This window comes from Lissotriton helveticus, chromosome 4_1 (assembly GCF_964261635.1).
Source record: "Lissotriton helveticus chromosome 4_1, aLisHel1.1, whole genome shotgun sequence".
In the NCBI taxonomy this organism is placed as follows: Eukaryota; Metazoa; Chordata; class Amphibia; order Caudata; family Salamandridae; genus Lissotriton; species Lissotriton helveticus.
Genome location: NC_136063.1, coordinates 1,613,984,940 through 1,614,011,515, shown reverse-complemented (window position 1 = coordinate 1,614,011,515; position 26,576 = coordinate 1,613,984,940). Strand labels below are relative to the sequence as shown.

At 43.5% G+C, this 26,576-nt stretch overlaps 1 protein-coding gene across 1 annotated transcript in view; it reads left to right on the top strand.

The window, feature by feature from the left end:
• The window catches only part of BMPER (BMP binding endothelial regulator), a 429,950-nt gene that overhangs the window by 157,152 nt on the left and 246,222 nt on the right, over positions 1-26,576 (top strand). Inside the window, exons 5-6 of the mRNA XM_078688231.1 lie at positions 22,110-22,200; positions 26,469-26,551. Of these exons, the coding sequence (XP_078544357.1) occupies positions 22,110-22,200; positions 26,469-26,551 (174 nt within the window). The remainder of the gene's footprint in view (positions 1-22,109; positions 22,201-26,468; positions 26,552-26,576) is intronic.

The window sequence follows — 26,576 nt, the reverse complement described above, 5'->3', positions numbered from 1 at the left end:
GACAGAGGGGCCAGAATTAATATTAATTATGGTTGAGATTGATTACTGTCTTGATTAATCGAATGACTTTTGCTTGTTGCTGAATTCCATGTAAGAAGAGAATCATAGGGGTGTCAGATCTTCAATCAACCCAACACACATGAAAGTCTAAAGTTAATGTGAATAAAATGCGTGGGACAGGTGCTTGGAATTGTGTCTTTGTTTACCTGTCTCTTGGTACTGATGTCTTCCTAACAGAGTAATGTCAGCTGTTGTGGTTTGTTTATGTATGTGCTCAGGTAGTTACCGGTTGATTGTAGAGGCATCTAATCAGAGTCTCCCATTATCAGTGTGTCCTTGAACTTGAAGTTATGTTAATTCAGCGTCATTGTCACCATCCTTTCCAAAGCGGTGTCATAAAGATTCTGTCTCTGTGTACTTGTAAGGTTATTATTGTTATTTGCCTACATACCTGGCAATTCTACGAGAATACTCTGCATTAAATATCAGCCTTGACCATAAAAAATAAACGTATTTATGCGAATAAGCATAGATTTATACAACTCTTAACTCCATATTTAAGTATTTTGACTATATATATATATATATATATATATCTCGAGCTCCGTGGTTCCAAACCCTTAGAAAAGCACTTGCAGCAGGTTAAACATCGTTTTCAAGTTTATTGCGCAGATAAATCAAACAAACAGACGCGTTTCAGCTCTTGCCTTCGTCAGTGTCAGCTGGCGGCGACAAGGCGGAAGTGAGATAAAGCAAAACCATTGAAACAAACAATGGACAATTCGCTGAAGTGTATGGGCGCCATCTTTGAATGGTAAATAACCCAAATTATAAAACAAAACAATCAGGCAATGTTTGGACTGATCAACACAAAGCAATTAATTAAGTCGCTCGACTATATAAGAAGGAGCAAATATATACATACTATATACATAATATTTACAAAATTGAGCCCTAGATGGGCTAATTCATCTTGCATATAAGCAACCCATTCTGTATTAGTCAACCTGACCTACATTGCACTAAATCACTACAAGTTCTCAATGGGGAAGGGCATCTGTAGGCTAATTATATCCATATAGCCTAGAACTAACATTGTATTAACAGTAATGCTGTGTATAGTTGATGACATGCATCCCTCAGTGCACTCTAGCTAAAAATACCTAATATCCTGATATAATACTGAATTTGATTGCCCCACCACCAACAGAAATTCCAAGTTAATTCCAAAATAAACAAAATTATTCTCAGGAAAGACACTTTCTAATTCCAGCCCCTTAATATCAAATACTGTAACTCAGAGGTGTGATAAGAGTTCCTCCCCTGCATTAAGGCCTCCAGGTGATTTAGTCTGAAGGTCCACGATGTATCTGGACTCTAGACGCCTTAATTTCATTTTCAGATCCCCGCCCCTTATGTTTTGTGGGACACAGTCTAGGCTGAAAAAGCTTAGGAGGGTCCTATCACTGTTGTGACACAAGGCAAAATGTCGGGCCATCGGATAGCTCTCATCTCTGTTAGCGATGGCCCTTTGGTGTTCCAAAACACGTAATTTAACCGCCTTCGTCGTGCTACCCACGTATCTAAGTCCGCAGGGGCATGTTAGACAGTAAACTACAAATGTAGTTGAGCAAGTAATAAACTTGCTTATCCTGATCTTACTGTTTCTATGTGGAACATCGTAGGACAGTACTCTCTGGCTGTTGTTACATGCCTTGCATTTCCCACATGGGTATGACCCATGCATGGCACGTAAGTCTCCTTTAGGTTTCTCTCTTGGAAGGTCACTTGTGACCAACCTATCTTTAAGTGATCTTATTCTTCTAAAGGTGATCATGGGATGTTTTTGTAGGTCCTTCCCTATTACGGGGTCAGATCTCAGGATGCCCCAGTTTTTGGACATGATGGCACGAACTCTATTCGCTGCCACCGAATAGTTCGTTACCAGCCTAATGATGCCACTCCCGCCTTTGGAGGTTGCTCTCTTCTTGTCAATCAGCAGAGTTTGCCTGTCAATGGTTTTCACCTTATGTTCAGCTTGTTGGAGTGTTTTATATATATACATACATGACACACTCAGGGATGCATTAAAAGCAGTGTTCCAGGACAACAACAGCCTCTGGGCTAGGTACCTCTCAAAGGGAATGAGGCACTGGGCTGGCCCTCAGAGACTATAATCGATACACCTCCTACAATTGCCAGCCTGAAAAGCCTGCTAAAAAACAGGGCAAATGCATCTCAAGGTTTTAGGACCTCGAACGAATCAGGCACATCTTTGACACTGAGGGCCTTGCCCATTCACGCGAAACCAAAGTAAGTCAACCATATCTGAAAGCAGGGCTGGGGAGGACAGCCCTACAGAACATACTGAGAACTAGGCTGCTCACATTGCCAATCTGAGCCTACAGGACCCAGTGGAAACACAGATTGCCTGGAAATAAGTGATGCCGCCTGTGTCGATATTATACAGAATCAGCCAAACAAATCATTTGCTGTTGCCCAGTTTTGCTGGGACAAAGGTGACTAAATTTAAGAACTCTTCTTTTGCAAAATGTGGTGAGAACATGCAAAGAGGCCATAATGCTTATTTTCATCATCACAAAATTGATGGCCCTCGCAAGAATCGGTAGATTCCATGCAGAATCATCAAGGATCTTAAGAACAACCAAAGTAACGGAGACAACTTACAAGCATCTGGTCATCAAGAGTTGCTGTAAAATCAATTGGAGGAGCTTTACATACGAACTGGTCACAACGATCTCACACATGCACTGAGGACCTTTGATTTTCAAGGCACACACTGGCATGCATAAAGGACGCATCACTCTAGGGGCCCGCATACAGTTCTGACCCTCCATCCAGCACCCTATCCATCTCCAGCACAATCTCTTGGTGAGGCCCTTTTGCACTGCCATGCGCAACAGCATGCAATCCGCGATCCCAATATTAGATTTTTATTGATCCGGGCAGAGTATCATTTCCTATTTGTCGCATTAACCTCAACACTCGCACCATGCATAATTTAACCCTAGGCATGCCTGCATGCAAAAATATTGCACGCCCAAGCACTTTATAGCTTAGACCTTGTATAGTGTTGTTTCACCACATACTCGCTAATCACTTGACCCCACACCTCAGGCGGCTGATAACCTCGCTCGGCAATGAACGCTCCAACACCTCAAATTTTTATGTGGCATCATTTTATGGCGCAATTTACACTGTCTATTTTTTTAGATTTAGTGTCTTTCTTTCATGCAATCGCTCTTGTGAATGATTTTAAGTAATCATGCAATAAAGATCATTCTATTCAATATATATATTTGTGTGAACAAGGCGCATATCGCCAAAACACGTAGCAGCAGCCAGTAGGTAGTTCTAGTTAGGAACACAGTCTCTATAAGAAAAGTTTTTTGTTTTTTTTGCTTGTTGCTTGATGAATCTTCACAACGTTTTCAAAAATCTTCCCCTTTTTGTTTAAGCTGTTGTGTTGAAGTTTTGGGATGATCTGTCAAGCAGGGGTCGAGAAAAAAGCGGGTCTTAAAACACGTTTTCTTCATGTTATGTTTATGGGTATTTTTCATTTTTTGAAAACAACTATAGCCCAAAATGCTGAATGGAATTAAACCAAATTTGCAGAAAGCTTGTTTTTGGTGATTGGAGTAAATCTGTTCAGTAGTTTCAGAGATATTTAAGTTTAAAAAATATAGATATCTGGGGATGTGAGTACTTGCACAGTGGACTTGAGGACCCTACCAAACTTTGATTGGCTGCACACACTTAAACCAGGTGTGGGGAGCCAATTTGGGACTCGGCTTGAAGCAGAGTCCCACAAAAAAAAGTTTTAAAAAAGTAAAAGGAGCAGGATAGGAATGCCCTGATCCCTCAGATATGGTCAGGGGTGGGGGGAGGGAGGGTTTGGGGCAGGGGGTCCCACGGGGTCCCGCCAGGAGGAGGAAGCATTTTTTTTTATGTTGCCATAAATTTGTGTGGTAACATTGAAATTAAAAAAAGATGCACGGGCTTCCGCACGTCTTCTAAAAGAGGCCCCTGGGTGGGCCAAATCCCAGTGGCAAATTTTTTAAAATGAATCGCCACTTCCCCAGGTGAATTTCTTAGGTTTTTTAATTCTATTTCCTAACTATAATGTCCCTCTAAACTTTGCTTTTTTAAAATATTTTATTACCTAACTGTAACCTGGAAACTTTGAGAGTGATTGTGTGAGTGAGTGCATGAGTGTCTCAGTGGGTGTGTGAGTGGGTGCATGGGTGTCTCTGTGGGTATGTCAGTGGGTGTGAGAGCATCTGCATGGATTTGTGAGTGCCTTCATGAGTGTGTCAGTCAGTCTGTGAGTGATTGCAGGAGTGTCTGTGTGGGTCTGTGAGTGGTGGCGTGAGCCTCTGAGTGGGTCTTTGAGTTGGTGTGTGAGCCTCAAAGTGGGTCTGTGAGTGGAAGAGAGAGAGTATGAGTGATTCTGTAGGTGGGTGCATGAGTGTCTGACTGGGTCTGTGAGTGAGTGTACATGTCTGAATTGTTCTGATGCATTTTCTGCCCAAATTCAGACTTTTTATCCTCACTTCTGACCTTTATTTTGGTTCATTATGCTCATTTCATTTTTGACCTCTATTCTGCCTCTTTATACGCGTTGCCGGCCTTTATTTGACCCCTTTCTGTTTGTTTCTGATCTTTATTTTGCCTTTCCTGCTCATTTATGACCTCTATTTTGCCTCTTTTTGCTTGTTTCTGACCTCTATTTTTCCTCTTTCAGCTAGTTTCTGACCTTTCTTTTACCTCTTTCTTCTTGGTTCTGACCTCTATTTTGCCTCTTTCTGCTTGATTCTAACCCCTATTTTGCCTCTCTCTGCTTATTTCTGACATTATTTTGCCTCTTTCTGCTTGTTTCTGACTTCTATTTTGCATCTTTCTGCTTGTTTCTGACCTTTTTTTTTCCTCTTTTCTTCTCGTTTCTCACCCATATTTTGCCTCTCCACTGGTTTTTTGATCTCTATTTTGCCTCTTTTGCTTGTTGCTGGTCTCTATTTTTCCACTTTTTGCTCATTGCTGGCCTCTATTTTTCCTCTTTCTGCTCGTTTCTGTCCTTTTACGTTGCCTCTCTGTGCTAGTTTCTGACCTTCATTCTACCTCTTGCTGCTTGTTTCTAACCTCTATTTTGCCTCTTCTGATCATTTCTGACCTTTATTCTGCCTTTTTCTACTTGTTTCTCGTCTTTATCTTGCCTCTTTCTGCCCGTTGATGACCTTTATTCAGCTATCTGACCTTTATTCTGCCTTGTTCTGCTCATTGCTGAACTTTATTTAGCCTCTTTCTGCTCGTTTCTCACCTTTATCCTGTCCCTTTCTGCTCATTACTGACCTTTATTCAGCTTCTTCCTGCTCATTGCTGACCTTTATTCTGCCTCGTTCTGCTCATTGCTGACTTTTAATCTGCCTCTGCCTGGTCGTTTTTCACCTTTATCTTGTCTCTTTCTGCTCATTGCTGACCTTTATTTTGCCTTCTTCTGTTAATTTCTCACCTTTATTTTCCCTTTTCTGCTAATTTGTCACCTCTGTTTTGCCTCTAACTACTGATTTCTGACCTCTGTTTTGCTTCGTTCTGCTTATTTCTCACATTTATTTTGCCTCTTGCTGCTCGTTTCTGACCTTTATTTTGCCTCTTGCTGCTCATTTCTGACCTTTATTCTGCCTTTTTATGCTTGTTTCTCACCTCTATTTTGTCTTTTTTGCTCGCCCTCTGCCAAATGCTTTAGTTGCCCCGTGGAGATGGTAAAGCCAAGGAAGGGGGACTTGGCGGTATCCCTCCTTTATTAAAAACAAAGCCCTGGCGAAGTAGTGTTCACCGGGTTTCTTGAAGTCCAGAAGGAGGGCCCGCGAGGCCCCCCACCAACATTTTTTTTAAAAAGCCATGTGGAGGTAGTGGTCTCTGGGGCTCAAAGAGCCACAGGAGAGAGATCATGTGCACCTCCATCCTTTTTTAATAAAATGCCCCTAGGACCTGGCCCACCAGGAGCCCATGCTTGTTTTTTTTTATTTTTTGCTGTGAATTTTTTGCAGCAATTTTTTTTTGTGAAAATGTATCTATGACCCCAAGACCAAGGCTTGGGGGTTAGGGCATTCCTATCCTGCCCCCTTTTCCTTTATTTCATGGCTTGTTTTGATGGCTACAAACACTACCTGGTGGAAGTGTTGGCAGCCAATCAAATCTCTACATTTCCTTGCATGAGCTCGTTATTATTCGCAAAGTGGGTGCGATCCCAGATAAACAAATTTGGATTTCCTTTAATTTATCTACAACTACTGAACTAATTTACATGAAATAACTGAAAGCACAATCTGCCGTTCAAAAGCTAGCTTTCTGCCAAATTTAGTGTAATTCCATCCAGCGGTTAGGGCTGTAGTCATGTTCAAAGCTGCTGTGGAAATTAACATGGGGAAACACACATTTTGACGGCTTTTTTCTCTGCCCCTGCTTGACGTATCACCTCAAAACTTTCCATGCACAACAACGAGCACAGGCACACTTTTTTGGGGAAGTTTCATGAAGATTTGTCAAATGGTGCCAAAGATATAGGCAAGTCAACAAATGCTACCGCCAGTAGGTGTAGGTAATATCATATTCAGGATGATCCAACAGGTCTCCATACAATCAATTTTGACAAAAACCATGACAAAACAAGCATCGATAAAGCTAAAAGGCTTGCAGCCAGCACCCAACTTTCTGGGTTTGCCAATGCTTATTTGACAACCAGTGTTATGTTATAATATTCTCTGAAAAGCTCTGACACCTTATTATCTGTAGTCACCTTTGCGTTTTGTGGTTTTTAGCTTCAGATCTTGTTGAGTGGTACGTGTGATAATTATAGGCAAGTATGTTAAATCATCTAGAATTGCATTCAAAAGGCATAATTTGATGCAAGGCTCAAAGGCACTTAGGAATGTGCTGTGGAATGCTTTTTCATATGCCTTGGATCATAGGGAAGTGCTAAAATTAAGTAATAATTATTACAGGATGAAGTTACTGTTTATTTCTGCGGTGTGCCTATGTTCCAAAACCTAAATGAGTAAACACTGGTCAAATCAGCTTCTGTTGCTCTTCATGCCTGCAACATGCATGCAACATGCCAACGCTTCCTAGCGGCACTGCCACATTTTGATGCGTTACATGCACACCGTGGTGCTTACACACACACCTCAAGGTATAGCTCGTTTGCTAGTCTATTTATGAGTTTTAATGCATTATCAAATATTGATGCTTCCTCACTCTTACCAGCTGATTTAGGACATTCTTAAATATACTCTCCTGCACCACATATGAGGAGCTCACAAACAAACATTGACAGGGCAAATAAGGAGAGCACAGCAATAGACAAAGCCAGCTACCGGCATTACACTCTGGACAAGTGTAATTTGTGCAAGAGTATGTTGCTGTGTAAACACTGGGTACAGGAAGTGAACACGAGCAGTTTATCAGGAAAGAAATCAAAGATAAGACACTCTGTTCAGCAGGGAGAGAGACTTTTATCTCCCAGAGAGGCGGGAGGGTGGGAGGATGTTTGATGTCTAGCCTGCTTCCATCCAGGCTGTGTACAGTCAGACAGATTATTTTCATGTTCCCCTGAGCTGATTGCTGATAACACAGGCCCAGGTTGAAGAAGCTGCAAAGTAAGCATGGCAGGTGCTTGGGTTCTTTGGTAATCCCACATCAGAGGGGAAGCTGCAGGGTGCAGCCGGAAGCGGCTTCAGCGCGCTCCAAGTGTGGAATCAAGCTGAAGTTTTACACAGGCACTGAAGGGGAATGAAAGGAGACATCTCAAAAGACAATTAGGAGAAGCCTACAAGGGCATGATAAATAAAGGAGCATTTTGTGGTGTCCTATCAGTTCAACAAGGACTAGTAAGTCTCCAGCTCAATCTTTGTTCTCATGCACTGACCACTCCTCTGTGTGTGCTCCATGACTTCTGCTGAATTTGCCATCACAACTTCTGCTGGGATGCAAGCCAAGTGCAGTGAAGAAAAATGTAGGCTTGATCTATTCCCATTCGCATATCAGGGATATGTAATTTGCACACAGGCTGGTTTGAAAATGGGAATGACATTTGGGATACAGCATATCTCCTAATAAGTCGTATTATACATTCACAGCAGGTTGCAAAGCTACGAGCCTGATAAATATTAATTAGACATTTTGCAGTTTGCCACCCATATGATTGGTTGCAAATGTAGGAATGGGGGCCTGCATGGGGATAGCAAACCACCATTCCTTCATTTGCATTTCCAAACTGGAAACATGTTTATAAAAAGCAGTACACGTCTTTTAAAGGGAAAAATGGTGCTCTAAAAACAAGTCTGTTTCGCTTTGTAAAACTTTAGGGAGAGCAGTCTGCCATTCCAGTTCCCACGGAGACAGCTTCTCCTTTGTGAATCTGAAACGTCCTCCTTTGAGATGTGAATAACTGATCAATGGTTTGCAACCACAATTGCAGTCGAGAATCAGTGCCACATTACTGTGCAGAAATGCAAATTTGAATGAGATAAACCATTTTACAAGTCAAACATGATTTTCTGGCTCACTATGTGGGTTTAATACATACCAAAATGCCCTTTTCTGATCACCAACTCTGCAATTTTGTGAATTGCAGAGTTAGTAACTGCAAAATGGCTTGGTACTCCAGGCCCTTATTCTCTTATTGCAGAACCCCCCTCCACAGGCCTTATTTCCAATGCTGAACGCTGTCCTTTGGGGCCTTTTAATGCATGTGGAGGGGCAGAATGGTGCTGTGCAGTCACTTTCCACAAAACTGGTGTTTAGAGCATATACTAACTTACTAACTGTACTTGTCCATGCATTAGCTGCATATAAAACCGCTCATAAACATGGAGATGTGCTTGCCACACTCTGTTTCCGAACTCTTCTATATGTGTCTTAGACACTAACCAGACCAGTCAGAGAGTTTATGTATAAGCTCAACATTTCCTTTGTCAATCTGCCTTCTTACACATTTTGCGTCATTAAGCCATGGGCCACTGCATAAAGAAATATATGTGCTCATGCATCACCATCACACACGTCTATTCACTGTGATTCAGGGGTCTTTTTTAATTCACCATGCCAAGATGGCAAATGCCGATGATGCAGTGGTAGATTAAAAAATATGCACATAAGTACATGAAAAAAGAAATAGGTGGCACTATAACAAACCAGATCTCCTCCAAAATTATATCCTTTTTGACGAATCAGATTGGGTGAGGCAGAGAGCAAGACAAGAGTGGATGGGATGGGGAGAGGAAGCTGATGTCACTGAGCAGCAGGAGCTGCAGGGATCTTAAAAGCAATGGAGGAGCAGTGTAAGGTATTTAAATAAAATGTTAAAAAGCCGGACAAAGTGGGGTGGAGGAAGCAATGGAATAACTGCATAGGGGCAGAGGAGGCAAATGGAGAGCAGGTGAGATTGCAAGGAGAAGCAGCACAGGAAAAAAAAACTAGAAAGCAGTTGCACCCCATAAAATACTGACCGAAAAAAAGGTCTCTTCCTGAAGGCAAAAAGTGGAAGGACACAAATCATTCCATCAGAAAATACCGAGGAAGAAAGGAAACAATGCTTAAGAGGCTGGACAAATAAAGAGTGGCGGGGAAAACCATTAAAAAGTAATAAGGCACGTGAGATAAAAAGCCATATAACCAAAAGCAAAGGGCTGATCAAAATCCCACTATTTGTATATATTTTAATGTATTAGGGACAGTGAGCCTTTAACAAGAGACAGAGTTAATGTCTTAATGCAAGTCCTATTTAATTTTTTAGTTGAGAGAGCAGCAACGATACATCACAAAACTAATTTAGCAAATTGGACGATCAATTTAATAAATGAACAAGTCCAAAACACTCTAGAGGACCAGCACACCGCTAACATAACAACTAAAGCAGTGGAACAAAAACATAAAAGCATGGAAATGAGCAAAACCGATGCAAGGGTCTAAAATTCTAAGCTTTAGAGGTTACACAAAGTTAAAAGAAAAGAAGAGATGGATTAGCGATGAACCCGGCAGAACACAAAATACGCTCACAGTTGTGACAGCCACTTTCAGATAAGGAACAGCCATGCTTGGCAGTGAAGCGCGCACAGCGGCGCTGAGCCTGATCCAGTGGAGCCCGTCTGTGGCTGGAATGCAGGTTGGTCTCTCTTCCCAGGAATGCCCTGGCACCAGTCTCTGCTGATGCTTGCTGGCTTGTTTACACTGGTAGTGGAGTGGATGAGTGCAGGGTTTCCCCTTCAGGAGAGATAAGGAGGATTCTGGGAAGTATTACCTAACCCATGGAGGAATGGCTTTGTGCAACAAGCTGCCAGGAAGCTCGGCCTCAGCAGCAGCTTTGAATTATTCAGCGCATATCTGCAGGTAAATGTTACAGAGACACAGAGATCTCTGCATCTTTGCATACCTTTGATAAGGCTCCTGGGCGTCTACCCCTACTTGACTATCTGGCTGCTGAAAAAATACATCGTGTAAAGAACACCCAGAGCTAAAAGGTTGGTCTAGTAAGAAACACTATTGTCATATAAAGGAGCATTATTACCCAGTGTAAAATAATCGACATCTCCATAATTACCGATATATTATGTGCAGTATTATAAAGTGCAAATCAGAACGAAGGAGAGCAACAAAGCACTGCACATAGCTTTAGAGCGATTAATTGCCTGTTCAACATAGGCCCAGGCGAAATTTCAATTACTCCTGTGTACAATATCATGTTACACTTTTTACTTAAAAGCCTACGAAATTAAGTTATCACACCCCAAGGCATAATTGGGGTTGCTCAGCTTCAGTGGTGGTGGGTAGGGAACGGTAGCAGGAGGGCTCTAGTTTGTTCCCAAATTTTTTATACACATTTTTATTTCTTGGTTATCATAATCTCTTATTATAACACACTCACTGTTTAATCCTTTTACATTCCTAATAAAATGATAATTCTTTCCTCATTGCTCCAGCGTATGAAGATGTTATCACCGCGAGGCAATGGCCCCTGTTCTCCTCTTTTTGTACAATGACAGTGCCATAGCTGTCAACTGGTACCCTGGCATAAGGCGGTTTGAGCCAGTACTGCTTATTCGGTCAAGAGCACTTTGAAGAGAAGGGATTTCAGTTTCAATTTTAACATTCTCTGGCCTACCATTCACAGCATCATTAGCACTGTTGACCGAAAAAACAGAATTGATTAAAGTGGCAGGTGGCAACATAGCAGTGTCTGTTTAAGTTTGTCTTCCTGGCTTTAATTCACGTTTGTGTGACACCACTACATCGTGCAATAATCCCTTAGTGGTAAGGGTATTAATCAAATAGTTCTGTACTTTCTTGCTCTTGGAACACCAACTACATTAAAGAAAATTGTGAATAAATGTATTATTATTTTTTTTTTTGTAGAGAGAACTAGACCCGAACCGAATCAGGTATCAGAGCGCTTTACATAGCACAAGTTACTTTTTTTTACATGAGGACACACACTTTCATTTTTAGGCACGGGGAGATTAAGTGATTTGCCCAGAATCACAGGAGGTTTTGGCGTCGTTACCGAGACTCGAACCCAGATCCCCAGGTCCGCGGTCGAGCACCTTAGCCGTTAGTCCAACTCCTCTCCCCAAAACAAAATACGTAGGCCTTCATTACATGTTGCCTCTTAATTCCAGTGGGGCCAGTAACAGCAGTCACTGGAACCATTAGAATAATGATAGCCGTGGGAAGACCGCATAACCGTCTCTTTTCAATGGAGAGTTATGCAAAATACATGTGAAATCTCTATGTGAAAACCCAGGTAAATTTGAAGAATTACCAGAAGAATCAGACCGGAAATGACTGAACCTGGGTAATTTCCTATTTCTAAGGGGATACTCAGGTTCCCCCTTGTAACATCCTCGTAACTCCAGTCCTCCAGGGTTATTGGTAGCCATCTTATTAGCAATTCAGAGAAGCCAAAGTGTCAATAGGCCGTTCATATTGAGGACCATAGAGTCATATCAAAGTACCAACATGTGCTATTTTAGCTACTTTACAGTATGTGTAAAACCATACATGAATTTCATTTTTTTGGTACTGTGAGAGGATGTGATTGCTGCACTTACTTTGGAAAAGATCTGCCTGCTTAGCAGTTTTGTGGGACTACGTAGCACTTTGGTGATTAAAACTGTGAACTTCAGCCATTCTAATTTTAAATTCTTAGGTCTACCTATATATTAGCAGCATAGCCTTGCATATCGTTTTTGGAAAGACTTTTGAACAGTTGATTACAATAGAGACTTAGGGCCTGATTACAATCTTGATGGACAGCGTTAGTCCCTCACAACCGTGATGGATAGCCCGTCTGCCATATTACAATTCCATTATATACTTTGGAACTTGGACGGGATATCTGTCACATTTGTGATGGCGTATCCCATCCGCCAAGATCATAATCAGGCCCGAATACATTGTAACATTTCATAAAAGTTTTAAGAGATGGCCCTTTAATACAAATGAACATTTTATACTCAAAATTCTTGTGTTGATCTAAGAGAGAAAACTCAGTAGCTTATCTATGAAAGCGGTAAAGTCCTTGTCGTCCGATGAGTGCAACCCAAGTGCATTCTTTTTGAGGAATTGTCATGCACTGGTACAGATCCATCTAAGTAGTGGTATCGCTAGAATAGTTAATGCGTTGTTGTTTCCGGTCCAGACCTTCATGAACTGTAAATATAAGTGCTTGGTTCTCCCTACACACTAGCACTTTTGAATGTCTGTTAGCTTCAGAGGGCAAAATCTGGAGACAGAAAGCTTTAAGTCAAAAGCTCTTTAATAAAGATACCAGTTATAATCAAATTAATTCTAAATGTTTGGATCTAAAAGCAGATCCTGCAACACCTCTTTAAAGCAAATGGTAAAGTCCACAGATAAAATAGGAAATAGAACATATAACAGCTCATAGTTACTGTACGGACAGTACTTCAATGTCGGCCCTTGAGGTGCTGAAAGAAAGAGACCAGAGATCACTTTTCTTTTGTTATTTGGCTGGAAATGTTTACTCACATGCACACTAATAATGAAATACATTGAAAAGTGCTGTCAGGGTCCGAAAAATATTAATAATATTTATCTTGCTTTGGACTGCGTGCTAAAACTGTTTGAACACGTTTTTTTGTCAGTACAGGCAAAGCAAATATAACTGTCCTATGCCTATCCTCAACTGAAGATGTCAGCATCCTTCTCTGTGGGAGCAGAAGGTGGATGTATGCAAGGGGTTCTTCTTAGATGCTCTCTTTCATCTGCCTCACTCTCCGCTACCTAAGCATCACATTGAAAATAATTGCCTATTGTCTGTCGACTAGAAAACTTATATGAACAGCCCAGAGGGCACAATCAATAAAACCTAACAATTTTTCCAGTTTGTAGCAAAGCATGAGTTAATTTGGGTTGAAGAAAAACAAGAATATTGTGTAATCACTGGCACTATTAAACATCTCTTTCAAGCGCTCTTATTATATAAATTATAGCCCAGAATTGATGGGATATATTTCGTGCACTTGGGCTTTCTGGTCTGCTGTGAACAAGATGTGCTTCAAAGATTTGGCACACAGTACATAATATGCAATATCTCAAAATCACAATCTGGAATTGTGTATTGTGGTTGTGTCGGAGAAGCAAGGGGCCCTGAGTGGCAAAAGCAGTGTATTATGAAAAGCCATTGCCCTATTGAATATGTAGGAGCCAGGCCCATGTCTGACTCCTTCATACTCATCTGGGATCAACAGTTTTTACTCTTGAGTTATGAGTGTGTGTGTGTGTGTGTTCGTGTGTTGGTGCGTATGTGCATGTGTGTGTGTGTGTCTCCTTGCGTGCACCATTCCAGTTGAATCAGTCTTCCATTACTGATTTTTTGACTCACTCTCAGGAATACCCACTCTTATAAAGCAAAATCTCCTCTGTGCAATCAGGAGTGGAACTCACTGTGCACTATACAGTCAGTTATGCATAAGTCACATGTGAGTCTTGTGAACCATGCTCACTGTTGCATGGACACCTAACAAATTTCCAAGCATAAGTCTCACTTAAGGATGAAAAAACGTTGCTAGTCTGGCTTATACTACACTTTTTATTTAAAACATTAATACTATTATGTGTTATAAAGTTAACAGGAATAGACTAATCTTTCCTTTACCCTTAAATGGAAATTTTAGGGACAGCCATCATAAAGAGCATTGTACTCCTTGAACTCTTATCCAATCGAATGGGCATGCCCTTCATCTGGTATTCAAAGCTGTCCGTCTTAGCTTGGCCCTGTGAAACTCTAAGCCGACTGGAGCTTCGCAGACATCAAGGTTTCAGTGATGTGAGAGATCATACACATTGGCAGATTCCCATGACTAGGGCGTAATGGTCCAACGAAGTTGTCATACTAAGTCTCGGCGTAGGGGCTCGAACCTCGGCAGACAGCCCTCATCATCAGCAGTGCTTCAGAATTTTGGTCTTCTCTTCCTGCTCTCTCAGTCGAACTCCTGAACATACCAAGGACACCCTCTTTTTATCTCGCTAATCATTTGACACTGAATAATGGTGTTGACAAGTACAGTAACAACGCATCCTAACGAAAAGGATAACACTTTCACAACTCCACAGGATAACTACAAGGCACAGCTTGGCTAACAAAGTTGGTGCTAATTAGCATACTTGAACTTTTTTCTGAATAATCTAAGATACGTACAGCTAAATGTTTAATTCCTTCCATTCATGTTACAAATGCTCCTTTTATCTTGGACAACTTCATCCCCTAACCTTCTCTCTTTTACGTCAACTATCTCTTCATGTTTCTGCTCATGTGCCTCCAACTTTACTGGTAATTGTTGACCAGATTATACATGTCCAAGCCATGAGATGAAAAAGAATATGACTCTAGAAAACATCCGAGGCAAACACTTTGCTGAAGTGTTAGACCCAACACTTATATTCACACCGCAAAATATAATCTGTAGAAAATTCTGTACCTGTATTATAACAAATAATTAGGCCCTTTCAGAGGTCACTGTTGAAGGTGTAGTAAAAAGTCCTGAAACCCTAAGTTCAAGCTATTACCTTAGTTTAAAGTTTTGTCTTTCTGGGTGGAAGCCTTTTTAGGGTCAGACTTACACCTGACACCGACATCAACAACACTCTGATTTTACTCATCTTCAGTATGATGACGATTTCTTTACTTAAAAAGACTGAACACGTAGTTTCATAATTTTGTCCATATTTCTTGCCAAAAAGGTTGCTTTTAAATCAATAAAAGTCGACGCTTTATTTGAGAACTGAAACCTGGCTCAATGGCTCATCTTATGAGGCATTTATAGAAGAAAGCAATGCAGCAAGATTACTTTGTACACATTTGATGAAATATGGAACTGTTTGGGAAAGTATTATGCTCATCTTTCTGAATATCCTGTCACATCAATATTGTAGTAATATGTACTTTGTGGCGTGTGCACTCTTCTCATGGCCGTGCAATATTTGAACTTTGATTATTATTTTATGACTGGGGACTGGGTGTTTTAGGGATATTTCTTTTTGTTGGTTTTTTTGGTGAAAACTTTTAAAGTTCTGTTTAAACGAAACTCACGAATAAAAGGTCACTGTATAGTTCCTACTTTAGTTTTATGTACTGTTGGTTTCTGTACCCAGCTTTTTCTATATATTAAAACAATATTACATCGCTAGAAGAAAATAATGTGTCTGACTGCTAAGATATGTTACATAACACTGAGAATGAACTAAATTCTTGCAAAGCACCATTCACTTTGTAGTAAACAAGATGCTTCTGAGCCAATAACCTACCTGCCAAGTTTTGCCGGATGTGAGTCGGAGCAGTTGAAATATTACACTCTCAAAACAGTAATGTAGACTAAAAAGCCAATTCAAACATGAAGCCCTTGAGGTATTCGAACGTCTCGGACATGCACATTTTGCAGCGTGAATCTTTCTGGATTCACTATGCTGTGCATTATTCCGCGGTCTTGTGGTTGGGTCCGGATTCGTAGTCTTTTCTTTGTTTTTTTTTTTTTTTTCTCTTTGCCCAGGTGGGCGTCGGCGTCACACCCCCTTTGGGTGTATTTCCGGTGACGTCGGCATGCTTCCTGCGGAAGCTCCCACTCTTGGGCGCCATCTTCAGATTCTTTTTTTCCGCGGTCGGGTCTGGATCGTTCCCGTTTGGGCTCCAGACATTTTTGGAGAAAGAAGAAAGAAAATACAGAAAAGACGAGGAGAAGTCATCTGAAGACTCCAGGGGACTTCACCGACGAAAGACAAGCAAAGATAAGGCGTTTTCCATCCAGATCTTCGACGACCGTCGACGAACACGCGACCAGAGAGGCCCTGGACGCTCGAGGATGGACAACACGCCGTTCAAGTTCTGCCGTAACTGCCACCACAAGTACGCGCAGAAGGACCAGCACCCGGTATGCAACCTTTGCCTACCGGTGGACCACGAAAGCGGAGACTGCAACGCCTGTTCCGCCTTCACCCCGAAGACCCTTCGTGTGAGAGAGAGGCAGAGGGTAGCACACGCCGCCCTGCAGGGGAAGGCCCCGACCCCGTCGCTCTACGAGCTGGGGATGTCCTCCGAGGAAGAAGACAACGCTGCCGCCGAAGACGACAGCTACACGGTCGTAGAGACCGATTACACGAAGACTTCTGACAAGGTAGGAGACTCTTCGGCCCCCAAGAACCCGAGAGACTCTGAGTCTCGAAAAATCGAGGGCAAGACCCCGAAAGCGCCGACGCCAAAAAAGGCGGCGTCCGCGACTACTCCCAGGCCCAGCGGATCCTCAGAGAAGGAGTCCCCGGCGCCGAGAGCTGCTGATCAGCAGAAGACGTCGAAAATCGTCCCCGAAAAGGATCGATCGACGAGGGAGAAAGACCCGAAACTGTCGACGACGACCAGAGACCCGATATCCGGTTCGACGTCGAAAACTTCGACTCCGAGAGGCACGGCGACGAGCCATCCGTCGAAGAGAGCGGCGGAACCATCCGACGCGGAACACGCGGCCGAGATGGAAAAGAAAAGAAGGCGCCTCGAGGCAGAAATGGAGAACTTCATGCAGCGGAAAAAAGATTTCGACGCAAGGATGAAGGCCTTCACGATCCCTCACAAGACCAAGCCACCAGTGCTGGAGGCGGTCGAGGAGGAAGAAGAAGAGGTCGCCGAAGTCACCGAGCAAGACCAGGACGTCGAGGTGTTCGACGACCAGGAGGAGTACGAGAATCCCCACGAGAGCTACAGCTATGGGGAGGAAGATGAGGGCAGGACAGACACAGAGTCGGCGCCCTATGACCTTCAGGAGGTAGATTACATCGATGTCAACACCGACAGCCCGGAGGAGGTGGTCGACACCTACCCCTCGAGGCCCTCGCCGCCGGACGACATCGGGGCCTACAACGCGGTGATACAATCTGCCGCAGCAGCTTTCAAGCTCAAGCTCGACGAAGAGAAGCAGAAAGCAGACTTCCTTCTGGAAACATTGCTCCCAACACAAACGAGGAGCCAGTTCCTCCCGATGCTCGAGAGCGTCTTGGCTCAGGGGAAGGAAGCTTTCAGGGAGCCCGCAACATGCAAGGCAGTAACTCCCAGAACTGAGAAGAAGTACAAGCATGCCGCAAAGGACCCGGCCTACATTCAGGGCACGGTCTCCGCAGACTCCATTATCACGGCCACAGCAAGGAGGAGGGCTAACGTACCCACTACCTCGGGCCCGCCACCGGATAAAGAGAGCAAAAGGATGGATCTGGTGGGCAGAAGGATCGAACGGAATGCCGCGACCCACTGGCGCATGGCTAATTCCAACGCCCTGGTAAACAGACACATGTACCAAATCATGGAGGGACTGGGGCAGTTGGTGAAGGACTTGCCCCAGGATGCCAAGCAGAAAGCCGAAAAGCTAATTGAAGAGGGGAAGAATGCTGCAAATTCTTGCCTTAAGACGGCCCTGGATGGGGCAGACACCGCCAGCAGGCTCATGATGATGGGCGTCACGGAAAGGAGACACGCCTGGCTCAGGATATCCGGTTTCAAACCGGAGGTGCAACACAGCATCCTGAACACACCATTCAACGGCAGTACGCTTTTCGGACAAACAGTTGATGAGCAACTCAGCCAACTTAAGAAGGATAACGAAACAGCAAGATCCATGGGAGCATTGCAGTTCAGAGGGAACAAGAGGGGCACCCCGTCACGGAGGCCCGGCGGAAGAGGCGGAAACCAGCCAGGTACATCACACCAGGCTTTCCAGCAAACGCACCAGGCAGACTCGCAGGGTCAGCAGGGCCATCAGAAACAGCCCTGACAGTACCAACAAAGAGGCCAGTCCTTTCGAGGGAGAAATGGACGGGGACAAAATAGAAGAGGGGGCCAGCAGCCCACCTCCAAGTGACTTCAAAAAAATCCGTGTGCCCACCCACAAAAAAGATCCCAGGGGGCAGCACGTACAGATGGGTCAAGACAAACTAGACACCTACGACCACAGGACACCAGTGGGAGGAAGATTAAGATTCCACCTCCAGGAGTGGAGAGGAATCACATCAGACAAATGGATCCTCAACATTATCCAATTCGGATACTGCATAGAGTTGGAGGCGAGGCCAACAAGCAGAAAACCAAGAAGAAAGCCGCTAGCAAGCAAGCAGCTGCAGTGCCTTCAGGAAGAAGCAAAAGAACTCCTGCAGAAGCAGGCCATAGAAAGGGTACCCTTCAAGGAAAGAAACACAGGAGTATACTCAACATACTTCCTGGTACCAAAAGTAGACGAGACAATGAGGCCCATTCTCGATTTACGGTTCGTGAACAAATTCATAAGAACGCAAAAATTCAAAATGACCTCCCTGCAAGAGGTGCTCCCACAGTTGCAGACCGGGGACTTCATGGTCACTATAGACCTCAAAGACGCATACCTGCACATCCCAATGAACAGGAAGCACAAGCACATGCTCAGGTTCACCGTCGGAGAAAGCCACTACCAGTTCACGACACTGGCCTTCGGTCTAAAATCGGCACCAAGAGTTTTCACAAAGTGCCTCGCAGCAGTCGCAGCGCACCTAAGAAGGCAGGGAATACATGTATACCCTTACCTGGACGACTGGCTGGTGAAAGCAAACTCATACCAGAAATGCAAGCTGCACGCACATACAGTGACCAGCACGCTCATAAACCTGGGGTTCTCCATCCATTGGAAGAAATCATCAATGGAGCCGGAACAAGTGAAGATCTTCCTGGGAGCACAGATCAACACCTTACAGGGCAAGGTGTTCCCCAGCGAGAAGAGGGCGAGGGCGCTGGTGAAGGAAACTCGCCTCTACCGGAAGGGACAAGCTCGGACAGTGAGGACGGCGAGCAAGATCATGGGGATGATGGCATCATGCATCCACCTGGTACCGAATGTACGACTCCACATGAGACCCATTCAAGAATGGCTACAGGAGCAATGGTCACAAGCTACAGGCAGTTGGGAGGATCTAGTGGTTGTAACGCACGCAGTGCAGAAGGAGATGACATGGTGGACCATGGAGAACATAGCAAGGGGAAAGCCTCTAACGCCCCCAACGCCAACAGTGACCATCACCACAGACGCATCCCTGAAGGGATGGGGCGCTCACATGGAGGAGCTCAAGGTGAGGGGACTGTGGACACCGACGGATGCCACAAAGCACATCAATTACTTAGAATTGAAGACAATCTTCCTTGCACTGAAGGCCTTTCAAACAAGACTGTACAAGCACAGGGTATTGATACAAACAGACAACACCACTGCGATGTTCTACATCAACAAGCAGGGGGGCACACAGTCCGCACCGCTTTCAACGCTGGCGCAGGAGATATGGAGATGGGCCATCCCTCTCAAGATAGACCTGCTAGCCATACACCTACCAGGGAAGGACAACATACAAGCCGATTGGCTCAGCAGGCAGACATCGGCATCCCACGAGTGGGAGCTCAATGCTCAGGAGACAAGATACCTGTTCGACAGGTGGGGGACACCATCGGTGGACCTGTTTGCCACACGCCAGAATGCAAAATGCCAAAACTTCGCATCCAGGCAGCCCGAGGAGGGGACACTGGGGAATGCCCTATGGATAGATTGGTCAAGGACATTTGCCTACGCCTTTCCCCCGATACCACTGATGCACAGAGTACTGAGCAAGTGCAGAGCGAGCAACATGACACTGATACTGGTCGCACCGCAGTGGGCGAGGCAGACCTGGTACTCGCAGATCATGGAGATGACACAGTGTGCACCCCACAGATTCAGCAGGAGGAAAGATCTACTGTCCATGCAGAACGGAGAGGTACTGCATCCAGAGCCAGAGAGCATGAGCCTAGTAGCGTGGCTCCTGAGGACATAGAGTTCGCACATTTGAGACTACCAGAAAGCACCCTGAGGGTACTTCGGGAGGCACGAAGGCCCAGCACTCGAAAGTGCTACGTTGCGAAATGGAAAAGATTCACAATATGGTGCAGACAGGAAAGACTCCACAATAAGATGAAGAGGGACTCCACAGTGCTAAGGTACCTGACGCACTTACTGGAGAAGAACCTTAGCTCATCCTCGTTAAGAGTTCACTTGGCAGCGATAGTAGCCTACACAAGGGGAGAAACGTGCAGGAGCTTCTTCACATCACAGGTGGTGAAGAGATTCCTAGAAGGAGCGAAAAGGATCGCACCACCCAAGCGGGTGCCGCCACCTGCATGGAACTTGAACACAGTCCTAACGGAACTCATGAAAGAGCCCTTTGAACCACTTCACAAGGCCTCCCTAAAGATGCTAACTATGAAAACAGCCTTCCTGGTTGCGATAACGTCCTTACGCAGAGTAAGCGAGCTTCAAGCGCTGACGCTGCAAGAACCATACATACAAATACACAACGATAGAGTGGTGATGAGGACTGACCCACACTTCATGCCGAAGGTGGTATCCAATTTTCACATGAACCAGTCTATACAGATACCGAGTTTTTTCCAAAAACCCACAACCAGCGCAGAGAGAGCTCTGCACACCCTGGACGCCAGAAGGGCAGTCATGCACTACATTGAAAGGACAAAGGGGCACAGGAAAACGAAACAGTTTTTTGTGTCCTTCGCAAACAGCTTCATGGGCAAAGCAGTAACCAAAAGGACCATTGCACGATGGATCGCACAAACAATCCAACTCTGCCACAAACGGGCAGGACAGGAACTGGCTGAGGGGACACGTGCCCACTCCACCAGGAAGAAGGGCGCTACAATAGCCTTCCTGGCTAACACACCCATAGAGGACATATGCCTGGCGGCAACATGGGCTTCGGTGCACACGTTCACGAAGCACTACTGTGTGGACATACAAATGAACAAGGAAGCTCAAGTGGGACAGAAGGTGCTACAGCACATATTCAACACCCAACGCTCATCTTCCACCCAGCCGCCACAGAGATGAGAAACCGCTACAAAATCTATGCACAGCATAGTGAATCCAGAAAGATTCACGCTGCAAAACGAATAGTTTTCTTACCTGTCGGTGTAGTTTTGCAGCTTGAAGATCTTTCTGGATTCACTAGCGAACCCACCCACCTCCGCCAGAAAGATGAGGCTGGAGAGAGAAGAGGTGGTTAACTAAGAATAGACTTTGAAAATACAAAGCGGTAAATACAAACTAAGAAGAACATTGCCATTACTTCGGAAACGAAAGAAACACGGAAAAAAAGAACCCGAAGATGGCGCCCAAGAGTGGGAGCTTCCGCAGGAAGCATGCCGACGTCACCGGAAATACACCCAAAGGGGGTGTGACGCCGACGCCCACCTGGGCAAAGAGAAAAAAAAAAAAAAAACAAAGAAAAGACTACGAATCCGGACCCAACCACAAGACCGCGGAATAATGCACAGCATAGTGAATCCAGAAAGATCTTCAAGCTGCAAAACTACACCGACAGGTAAGAAAACTATTCGTTATAACTGTGTGAATTGTTTTTTGACATATACAGGGCGCAAAAGTACATTGCTTTGTTGGCCTCTGACTAGTTTCTATTGTATATGTGTGGTCCAGGCAGGCTTATAATGACTGTTTGTCGTTCTCTTGCAGGAAGGAGTTGTTACTGAGTTTGAAACACAGTGTGTTGTTCACTGTAAAAACCCAGTGAGGCAGACTGGGCTGTGCTGTCCAACTTGTCCAGGTAATTCTTTTTAAGATGGTGGTTCCATTGCTGGTGAATGTGTATTTTGCATTATATTTAAGCACTATGGAAACATCCACACTTTTTCTGTACTTCTGTAGTTTTGTGGTGCGGCATTCAGTATGGGCAAGTGGTACATATTTATTGTGTCATCATGAATTGTTATAGGTGCAGTTCAGAAAAACGTGCACATTTATCTTCCAAGCTAGCGTTAGCAATGTGGAGATGAACACAATAGCCCCTTCTGTAATACTGTACTCTCCTCAAGCAAATGCTCCTGGGTTCAACGCTGGAACCAATATTAAGAAATATCTCCAGATCTAGACGGTCTATACGCACCTTTTGTGGTACCCTCTGCAAATTAGAGTTTTAGCACCATCAACTATTGTCTGTGTGCAAGACCACTCAGGGTTAGACATTATTAGCTTCCTTTAAGCATTTTACTGTGGGAGGTGTTGTTGGAAATTTAGAACGAAAATGCAGGTTAGATCACCCAAAATTCCACTGTCTTTGTTGCTAAATGTCTGAAACGATAGGGCACAGTTTCTCCATAAAGAGCTTCCAATCTACAGAAACATTTTATTTTTATGCCTTATGGGTGACAGTGTTTATTTGTGCATTCAAAGAACAAAAGCATTAAAAAAAAATCAGCGTGTAGAACTTGTGGCTTAAGCTCTACAGGCCACTATGTGTATTACTGAAATTGGGGTACCAAATTTTCATATGGATTCATCCCATGCAAATGAGCGTGGCTCCCAGCTGTTACCAGTAACATAATGTAATTTCTATTCTCTGGTGGTGTGGTGATGTTGGTGAGGTGAGTTGCAGGTTATGATGTTACCTGCTCATGAATTGTACTTTATTGAATTCCAGCATTTGTATAGTGCTTCATAACCCTGTTGAGGCTGCAAAATGCTTTCATTTTTATCAGTACCTGAGTGCTCTTTTCGTAGGCAGTCCTGGTCACTGCCAACCCTGGGGTCCGAGTGACCTAAGTAGCCAGTATCCACCAGCAGTGTGACTACTGAAAATACTGCAGGTACTCTGCACATACATCATTATAATAAAATCAACTTTAGGGACATGTTTTACCAATGGCCACTGCCACTGAATTACTTTGTGTAATCACCTTTGCACACATAGCATAACGTGAGGAGAGGAGTGGGCCTAACGGCTAGGGCAGTCGACCTCGAATCTGGGGAACTGGGTTCCAGTCTCGGCAATGATGCTGAACATTCTGTGATTCTGGGCAAATCACTTAATCTCCCCTGCCTAACAAAAATGAATGTGTCCGCATGTAATGCAACTGGTGATCATGTAAAGCACTCTGTTACCCGATTCGGGTCAAGTTTGCGCTATATACAATTCTGTAAAATAAAAAATAATAAAATAAATGTACCTCTCCCCAAGTGAAAGTGCTGTATTATAAACTCATGGAGGTCTAGAAGCATAGGATATTGTAAAATTCAAAATAAGCATAAATTGTGTTTTCTAATGTTTCTGTGAATTAAAATGTAATGTTGAACGCAGACTTCCATTCTACACGAAGAGGGGGCTTATGGAAGCCCTCCATCAGATTTTATTGAGGCTTCTGTGTTCAACAGTGTCCAGAAAATATGCTTTACAAAATCTTCATTGCACAGAGAACTTCAAACTGTCCTGGGTTTGGTAGAAGATAGGGCAAGATGAGTGAACATTATTTAAGGTTGTGTAGTTAACCCACACTGGTTGCTATTGAAGAGTGACATGATAAGAAACCAAAACCAGTCAAGGGAAAGAAACATTGTTACACCTTTTTGCCCGTTATATAAATTGAAATGATATAATTAAGACCACTGGAATTGCGTATCAGGGGAGAAAAAATTACCTGGCAGGGTTCACTTAATTAGGAGTAAGAAAAAGGCAAATTATGTGGCATAATCGGCACATTTTGTAATAGTATTAATTATTTTGTCATTTCTACTCGTGGCAACATTGTTTGGGCAAAGATTTCACCTCATTAGTACTAGTTTAATAGTCAACTACAGCAATAACCAACTCAAATGTGAACACTCAATCTTTGCAAAGGGACTTCCGCTGAGGGGTAACATGAGTTTGATCCGTTTGAACTACAAACAAAATTATTTTGTTTGTTAACATTTGCATAAGGTGGATTATGCAGCAAGTGCATAATTATGGGTAAAATGCCTCAGCTGCAAAATTGCAAAATTCCAGTGGTTGTAGATATAATGAAGCTAGTTAACACATCTTTAAATAGTTTGTTTTTGAGCTACACCTATTTAAAATCTATTGATAAAATGGACTAGGTTTTCAGTTGCATTATCATAAGACAGTCTCAATAGAAATAAAAAATACTATGTAGTTATTTAAGCATAAAGCCTTGATATAGTGTGAACTTAGCTGAAAGGCAGCAGAGAGCTGTACATGATACAAGCCATAGACACTGTCAATGCATGGTTGGAGGGATAGCTGGTATCCAGGAGTGAAAGTGGACCCCTGCTGCATCATGATTCTTGTTGAAATACAAGCTGTTCTAGACTAGGCAGTGGAGTTGCCAGCAGCGCACAGATGTCTGGTTATTGTCACAGCTGGATTTTTAAGCAAGCGTTTTGTACAGTCCAATTAAATGCATTGCTCATCTGTCTTGGAGGCAGATTACTGCTCCAGCTAGGCCTGAATTTGAACTTTCTGAACTTGGACCAGAGTCACCAAAAATGTGTAAATCTACATATTCTAGACTCGTGCCTATGATTTCCCTGTGTTTCTTCATTTCTGGGAATTCATAGAACCCAGTCATATTTTGCTTACAAATCTACACTAATTAGAGATGACCATGTGCACGTTTTTTCGTTACATATTCTCCAGTTGATTATCTGTCCCCAATGGCATAGTAATTGTGTCAAGGATCCTAGTGCAAGGAAGTAGATTCCTCCACCCTGTATTCTGTCTGAATTGTAAAATACAATATTAAACAGGGTACAATGGCCCCCACAGGTTTCTAGGCCTTGGTGTCACTGCACCTGCTGCACAAATAGAAGTTACGCCTCTGTCTGTCCCATGAGGATTCCCCTTGAGTATACATGACACAAATGTGCAAAAGTGCGTTGAAAATGTTTTTCTTCCTCCATGGGTTAATCATTTTCTTTCATGGAGAAATCCCTTCCCATCATGCTTGGGGATGTCCCTTTTTTGTCCCCTTTCATTTCCCACCACAGAAAGGTGTGTACTGTTGCTCATTACAGGAACAAGTTTCCAAGGTTGGAAACACCAGAGAAAAGTCTGTGAATCCACTATGTTGATGGATTGTTCTGTGTAGTAAATCAGATCTGGGGACAGGATGTCTACCAATCTTCCTTCTGTGAATCAGGTTCAAGGAATTTCCACCCACTGATCAATTTTTGTTTACAGAAAAAAAACTATAAATAAGGCCCATCATGTTCATACACACTCACTCACAGTTTCCGAAAGTATGGAATTCCCTCTTTGAGATGAGGTGTAATGTTGACGATATAGGAGGATAAAGTTGAACATAGATAAAGATGTCAATTCTAATTAAGTCTGTTGTGCATAGAAGTCAACCCCAGTAGTCACTTCCAACAGAATTGAACATCAAATCTGAGTCGTGAGATAAATAGATGTTACGCTGCACCTGATGGGGTATTTAATGGATGCAGTATGTACCATCTATTACAAGTTTTCCAGCTAAAGAAGGGGCACGAGATGCAGAATCTGAATTTACCGGGCTCAGTTTTACATGTTTAACCTCGGATTACCACTGATAAACTTCTCCAGGTTTTCGTTGGCAAAATTTGTCAGGGTTGCGATAATTATTGCAACACTCTGAGTCCTAATCCAAGAGCAAATTGCCATTTGCACAGGGATCACTATTTACCCCACATCTCAGAATGAAGGCCATTGCAACCACCATTCGTGCAGCAGGTGCAGTGGCACCAGAGATCAGAGCCCTCAGTGTTCAATTGAACTCTCTACATTCTTGTATTTTACTACCACACCAGCAGTCAAAAGACACATTTTCCTTGGTTGCACCAGGGACCGTGGCATCACTGCAACGCTACTGCATGGAAGGCTGATGCAATGGGGATAGCCTGATGGCGACGAGAGCTGCAGGCTGCTGAGTCTGCGTTGTGTCCCAGGAGCACGAGCCGAGGTCCCTTTTAATACATTTACATTGTTGTGCATGTCGGAACAGAAAAGAAGGATGTTGCTTATGCGGGCTTGCCCCAGTCACTTCTTGCATCTCTTTTCAGGCTGTGTATTTGAAGGCAGACAGTATAAGGAAGGGGAGGACTTCCAGCCCGAAGGGAACAAATGTCTTAAGTGTTCTTGCATTGTAAGTACTTTAAAACTGCTCTTTA